The sequence below is a fragment of the Hordeum vulgare genome, chromosome 4H (assembly GCF_904849725.1).
Source record: "Hordeum vulgare subsp. vulgare chromosome 4H, MorexV3_pseudomolecules_assembly, whole genome shotgun sequence".
In the NCBI taxonomy this organism is placed as follows: domain Eukaryota; kingdom Viridiplantae; phylum Streptophyta; class Magnoliopsida; order Poales; family Poaceae; genus Hordeum; species Hordeum vulgare.
Genome location: NC_058521.1, coordinates 7,400,612 through 7,408,237, shown reverse-complemented (window position 1 = coordinate 7,408,237; position 7,626 = coordinate 7,400,612). Strand labels below are relative to the sequence as shown.

Below are 7,626 nucleotides of genomic sequence, written 5' to 3'. Positions count from 1 at the left end.
GGCGCAGGGCAAGGGGAAACCTCTGTCGTTGCGACGCCGGTTGAGGAGGAAGTTAATGATGATGATCATGAAACTCCGGTTCAAGTTTCTGTCGAACCACGCAGGTCGATGAGACCACGTGCTGCTCCAGAGTGGTACAGTAATCCCGTCTTATCAATCATGTTGTTGGACAACAATGAACCTGCAAATTATGAAGAAGCAATGGTGGGCCCAAATTCCAACAAATGGCTAGAAGCCATGAAGTCCGAGATAGGATGCATGTATGAGAACAAAGTGTGGACTTTGGAAGTACTGCCTGAGGGCCGCAAGGCTATTCAGAACAAATAGATCTTTAAGAGGAAGACGGACGCTGACGGCAATGTGACCGTTTATAAAGCTCGACTTGTGGCAAAGGGTTTTTCACAAGTTCAAGGAGTTGACTACGATGAGACATTCTCACCTGTAGCGATGCTTAAGTCCATCAGAATCATGTTAGCAATAGCTGCATTTTTCGATTATGAAATCTGGCAGATGGATGTCAAAACGGCGTTCCTTAACGGTTTCCTTAAGGAAGAATTGTATATGATGTAACCCGAAGGTTTTGTCGATCCTAAGAATGCTAACAAGGTGTGCAAGCTCCAGCGATCCATTTATGGACTGGTGCAAGCATCTCGGAGTTGGAACAAACGCTTTGATGAGGTGATCAAAGCATTTGGGTTTATACAAGTGGTTTGAGAATCTTGTATTTACAAGAAAGTGAGTGGGAGCTCTGTGGCGTTTCTAATATTATATGTGGATGACATATTGCTGATTGGAAACAACGTAGAGTTTTTGGAGAGCATAAAGGATTACTTGAATAAAAGTTTCTCTATGAAAGACCTAGGAGAAGCTGCTTACATTCTAGGCATTAAGATCTATAGGGATAGTTCAAAATGCCTGATAGGACTTTCACAAAGCACATACCTTGATAAAGTTTTGAAGAGGTTCAAAATGGAACAGTCCAAGAAGGGGTTCTTGCCAGTTTTACAAGGTACGAGATTGAGTAAGACTCAGTGCCCAGCAACTGATGAGGATAGAGAGCATATGCGCCCCGTCCCCTATGCTTCAGCCATAGGTTCTATCATGTATGCAATGTTGTGCACTAGACCGGACGTTAGCCTGGCCATAAGTATGGCAGGTAGGTTGCAGAGTAATCCAGGAGTGGATCACTGGACAACGGTCAAGAATATCCTCAAGTACCTGAAAAGGACTAAGGAGATGTTTCTCGTGTATGGAGGTGACGAAGAGCTCGCCGTAAAAGGTTACGTCGATGCAAGCTTTGACACAGATCCGAACGACTCTAAGTCGCAAACCGGATATGATGGGGTCATAGTCCTAGGGTAGGGTCATAGGCCTGCCATACAGGTCCTACCCAAGGACTACCCCACGCAAAGGACAGGGTCCTAAGTCTGTCCCGACTGGATTAAGGAGTCCCCATCATCCAATCGGTAACAGATGCTCAATCATCCAGTCGGAGACTAGCATTCGGAAGATACCAAACTAACCGACTGGATACACTCGGTACACCATAACCTCTCTGGAGGGAAACTGCCGTACGTTTTCGGGTGCATTTATTAGCATTTAGGGCATACGTTACCTGTAACGTACGCATTCAAGCCCTGTTACTCCACCCCTGTACCGGAACCGTTGTGGAGGGCAGCGGACTCTATATATGCCGTCCTCCCCCACAGGTAGAGGGGTTAGCAAATCATTGTATTCAATATTAATTTAACAATAAACTACAATGGTTGCCTCCACAGTACGGATCCAGAGAGAACAAATGACAATATACCTTCTCAGCACAGCAAAGAAACCTCCTGCGAGTGTGGATTCCTTCGAAAGCGCGCAGCACGCCTCTGTGAGGCCTTCCCATGCCCATGGCACAAATCAAGCAACTCTGTTTCAGGTCCCTCGAATTCGGAGTCTTCAGTTGTAGCAGGGAGTTGTAGTGGGGAATACCAGATATCTGATCCACAGGTTGAGAACAAGCTCCTTCAAAAACCCCCCAAATCACAAACCATAACCCTAAAAATCTAAGAACTTACCTGAGTGGTCCCGTCGTCCGAAGCTGAGCTGACGTACTCCACGCAATGGTCGTTGCTATCGGACCCACCACTCCAGAACACCATGGCGAGGTCGCGGCAACACAGCAAGGCCACGGCGGGTGCGGCGAGCAAGAGAGAGGATCGAGAGAGCAGCGAGACAGAGTGGGGAGAGTGGAAGCTGTGCTTGGACCGACTGGTCTTTTGACCGGGTCCATCGAACAGAGGGGGACGGCGCCGTCGCACGTCGTCTAACGGCTGTCGGGACGGCCGACAGTGCCACATAGGCAAAAAATTGGGCCCCCCCTTTCATAAACGGGCTTAACTGACCCCGATCCATCGATCAGTGTTTTCTGAAAAAGATTACGCAAGACATGTTGTTTTCTTCAAAATAAATGTATTATAGTGTTTTCTGCAAAACTCGCCTTCAAAATGATGATTTCGTGCAATTTACTCCATTCCGCCCGTCCAGTATTTCATAATCTTTTACGCCGTGCTGGGCCCGATGGCTTATACCGGCCTCATTATTTAATTAGTTGATGGTTCGAAAAATATTGTTGAATTGATCACATTTACACTCCATCATGAACTCCACTTTGCAATGAATCTATTGCATGTAGGTTTGGACACACTATGCCAGGCATGCGGCCCACTGATCGATCAGGGTCTCAACGGACCACCGTCGGGACACCCACTCCGTCCGGTGAAGCGCTGGCCTTCCATCCCAAGGACCGCCGGAGAGCTGCCGCTGGAAGCACCGGCGTTGATGTGCTGCTGCAACCTGCTGTCCATCGCCGGCGGCGTCGGCCTCCAGTGCCGCTTCCGCTGGTTGATGAACCAGTTGTTGATCTGCCTCGTGTCCAGCCCCGTCGACTCCGCCAACGCCGCCTTCTCCGAGTCCTGGAACGCATGCACGCATGGCGCCATTAGCCCTTACGTACGAAGATCTACATCTACAAGCATGAACTCAAAGTACGTAGCCAAGCACGTACCGATGGGTAGGGCCATCCGTGGTGCAGCTGCCACCAACGCAGGAGCCTCTGGCGCGCCTCCCTCGGCAGCCTGCCGCTCTTCTTCTTCTTCCCGGAGAGCTGCCTCCATAGGCTTCTCAGGTAACCGCTATACTTGTCCAGGAGCTGGCGCTTCAGCCGCTTGCCCTCGCCGGAAGGCAGGAGGCCGGCGACGCCCCCGGTCTCCTGCTCGTCTTCTTCACAAACCCCCCCGCACTCGTCGTAGTTGTTACCTGATCAGTAATTAATTAGTTTCTTCTAACGAGCCAACGTTCTAAATACTGTCACTAGATCGATCGACATAGGTTTGCTTTTGCTACCATAGATCAGCTGCTGGCCGCACATGTAACCACCAAATTACCACAGAACATGCATGCTAGCACGCCCCACCACCACCATACCATCCAACATCGAACTGATCATGATCTCTTCCAGATCAGGCTGATTGATCCTATATGTCCAATCATGCATGCAGAGGCACAAAAAAGCTGGATAATAATCGGGCGGTACGGCCATCGGAGGCAGAGAACATTTCAGCCAGACGTTCACATGCCCATGCATGTACTATCGTGCATGCGTGCCGACATCGCAACTGCATGCAGCGCCTAGGCTGACATGTGCATATGCATCAACTGATCAACGGGCCTCTCCACACCACACGGGAGTATATGCCACTGCATGTGTGTGTGTGTGTGTGTGTGTCGTGTTCCAGCTTTCAACAATGCCAACGGTGGTGTGGTGGTAGCTAGCCAGCAGTTGCTTTGCCATGCGGCCGTACAAAGCATTCCAGCATGCATGTGCCTCCACACATCCCTTTTTGAAGAAAAGGCAGCGTGTGTCTCATACAGTACCTCATGCCCCCGACAACTCTCATAATGGAGGATCTAACTAGCAATCAAGATTTATTAAGGACAACTAAGTTTCTGTGTTTGATTTGCAATATCTGCAATGTCAAATCAGTACCATTAGGTTCACCATAAATATTTGTTCTTTATCTGACATTGTAGATACTAATATAACCATTCTGTATAAACTTCATCAACCATATAAATATTTGGTTTTTGAAAATAACAACATGTCCTGTATACTGAAACGAAGGGTCCGGGTATGAACCTAGCTCTAAGAGCAAGGCTAATAAGAGACCCAACTGCTTGCTCTATTTCGCCACATCATATGTATAGTCAATCTAAAAGCACATACATATGGTAGATGCTAGCTATACATATTATGTCTGAAACATATTCTTCTCTCGCAAATGTTACAGCTGGCTATAAGTTTTACAATCCGTTCCTCTCTTCTCTATCCCCAAATCATACAAAAAAACCCTAAGGTGGCGACTCTTATAGCCAGATTATGTCCCGGTTCAATAGTGGCTTCATCGATAGCTATGGAAAATAAATGAAACAAGGGGGCATATATGTTTCTAAGTTGACTAGAAATACTTCTTACTAATTCATGAGATGTCGGTGGGTTTTATATCTAATGAAAAATTGGTAGCTACATGTTTCTATAACCACTAGAGGGTCATTTGTGTTTTGCCACGCCATTCTTTCGTCATGAGTTAAGCTTTTTTTTAGGCTGTTAGGATTAGTTGCTTCATTGTGTGTTTCACACATGAGGTACGCGGGCTTTTGTTTACATATGAGTTTGTTTTTTAGTTGGCTAGATAGGGTATATGGTGTGCAAGGTATACTAAATTGTTCTGTGTGTGGGTGTGCCATTCTTACACGTAACACACAAATTAACCGAGTAATTATACACCAATGGGGGGTTTAATGCCGAGTTAACACACTAGTATTGTGGAACAGTATAATTGCAGATTGGGAGAGAACCACCACCTGAAATTCCGGGGGGGGGGGGGGGGGGGGCGCAGAGAGATTAGATAGACGGATGCCCCGTAAAATCCTCGTAGTTGACCCTGTAGACCCAAACCCGACCCACATAGATCGATTCGATCCCTTAAGCACTGACACACCAGAACCTAACATTCCTAGGGAGTTTAGTATCTTATTAAGTAGTCGTTGTGCAATTGCATATTTCTACACTAAAGGTGCCAATATAATTTGTTACTAAACTTACTAGTCTTTAACAGTGACCAGAATACAATTTTGCTCGAGTTGTTTGGTGTATTGTCGAGGTGGCCTTAAATTTGTATCCATCTTGTAATGTGCATAATATTTTTGACACCTGGTTGTGGGTATCAATAAGAAGCTTTCCTCTCACATCTTTGATGGGTGTGGTGCCTTATGTTGGTTTCTTTGGCTATACAAGAATGATTTGATTTTTGACAAAAAGAAGACTTGTACTCCTTTGCGGGTTATACACTCATTTATGTGTTGGTTCCATAAATCGTCTATGCTTCAACGGTCGGAGCACACGAAGTTGTTCAAACTAGCATGTATGTGGTGTGAGAAGACAATCAAGGATATGGGTGCAAATTGGTGCCCTTTAGAGTATTCTCTGACCCTCTTTAGTTGAACTAAATGAACTAAATTTCGAGAAGTCACCCATCTTCTATAAATTTAGTTCATTTGGTCGACTTGATAGGGCTGTGGCATCTTGCTATGCTGAGATCGAGTTTATATACTCCTTACGGTTAGATCACCTTTGATGCCATGTTTGGGTCAAAATCCCTTCTATCAAAAGCAGTTACCACTTCAAGACATTTTTAGCTTCCAAATTAAGCTAGAGGTTGGGCAATTATGCTCACCTCAGATTAATCTTACACAGCACATGGTATGCTATGACACACTTGTTTTCTTTCATAGATGATGACAAGTAAGTATATGATGCCTGCAAGGCTGCAACTGTCTTGGCATTATCCCAAACTCCCAAACGTAGAAAGACAAGCCCGCAAAAATAAGTTTGTGTAATTAAGCATGCACACACACCTAGCAGTGCAAACGAGTCGATATGGGCCTCAGAGCTCTTCAAGAACTCATTGGCTTCTTGGATTTGCCTGGTGAGCTCCTGACTGTACATCACCAGCATATCACGGTAGGTCTCCTGCACATACACACAAAAGCATATCGCCAGATCCATGTATGCAAATAATTAACTAAGCTCCATCCTCCAGCTAAATTAATCATACATAACCTGCAGTTACCATGAACTGGTCGAGCTCTGGGTCCACCGGCTGTTCCTGCATGCCATCTGAACTTGGCCGGAGCTCGTCGACGAGGGAGGAGAGCCGACCAACGACTTCCGGCGGCGCTCCGACCTTAGGCAGAGGAAAAATAACAAAATAAGAAACGGCAGGGGCAGCAAAGGTACAAGCTACATGTACGTACGTACTTTCCGGCAGTCTATGAAGGCTCCAAGGAGAGCCGGATAGAGAGGATGCGACATGATCTTGGCCTTGATCGTGTCAGATGACCTCCTGCTGTAGCTCGACTTTCCGCAGTGTTCCGGGGCTCCCAACGGTGCCGCCGCCGGCGCCTTTTCCGGTGGTGAAGTTGATGTGGAGGCAGCGTACTGGTCCATTGCGACGAAGAAAGGGGTAATGGCTGTGGCTCCGGGGCCGCTCCCGTGAAGATGGAGCTGATGATCCATGCGTTGGTTGTCCGGTTGGTGACTCGACCGGCGAAGTCTAATCGTAGGAGGAGGCCTATTTAGGGCAAAATGGAAGTTGTCCATTTAGTTTCCTTAAATTCTGGATTGATTTGTGAGCGTGCGTCTGGTTTGCAGTTGCTCTCCGGGAAGCACAGTAGCTGAGCAGTCATATGTGAGGAGGAAAAGGGTCCAATAATCGAAGGGAACAACATGGTCGCTGTTAAGTGCGCTGTTCACGAAGTGTAAAGTTGCACTGTCGTGAGCAAAATCGACCCTACTACTACAGTACCAAAGATCATACTCCAAATTAATTGTCGCAACATTAGTACTAGTAACGTTGTACTAACGCTGAGATAATTAATATGGATCGGAGGGAGTAGTTTTTTCTATTTTTAGGGAACCAAATATCCTAGTTTCCAGAGGATTTTTACCAACATATCAAGCCTTTTGGATTTTTTTTTCATAAATCATCAATTCTGCTCTTAGTGGATCACAACCGTTTGATCAGCATTACGTCATGTCGGGAGAGAAACCACCTTTGTAATTTGGGTGTATGTAACAAAACTCTTTCTTCTTTCTTAATTGATGGATGAGACAAAGCTTATGATTTTGTTTAAAAAAATCATTATTGTAAGTAGACATCTACTTCCTTCGTTTCTAAATATATATAAGAATTATTTTTAAAATTTTAATAAAGACTACATATGGATGTATATAGACATATATTAGAGTATAGATTCATTCATTTTGCTTCGTATGTAGTCTGTATTAAAATCTCTAAAAAGGTTTATATTTAGGAACGGTGCGAGTAGTAGTCAATCAGTTTATTAGTAGATCTCAACCATTAGATCTACATAATTGTACCTAAACATAGGGTATCAGCTAGATCTGCGTAATCATACCTACATCTACATAGAGCGCATCTATCAAATCTTCATTATCGTATTCCACAAGAAAAGATCTTCACTATTATTATCTCTATCTCTATGCTTGTCACTACTTTA

The 7,626-nt window shown here is 45.3% G+C and overlaps 1 protein-coding gene across 1 annotated transcript; it reads right to left on the bottom strand.

The window, feature by feature from the left end:
* Nucleotides 1-2,584: 2,584 nt before the first annotated feature.
* Nucleotides 2,585-6,726, bottom strand: LOC123450998 (homeobox protein knotted-1-like 4). Its single transcript, XM_045128012.1, has 5 exons — nucleotides 6,365-6,726; nucleotides 6,177-6,290; nucleotides 5,962-6,076; nucleotides 3,053-3,303; nucleotides 2,585-2,960 (listed from the first exon to the last, which is right to left on the bottom strand). The coding sequence occupies exons 1-5, from the start codon at nucleotides 6,704-6,706 to the stop codon at nucleotides 2,721-2,723; spliced, it is 1,062 nt and encodes a 353-aa protein (XP_044983947.1). The 5' UTR covers nucleotides 6,707-6,726; the 3' UTR covers nucleotides 2,585-2,720.
* Nucleotides 6,727-7,626: the final 900 nt, after the last annotated feature.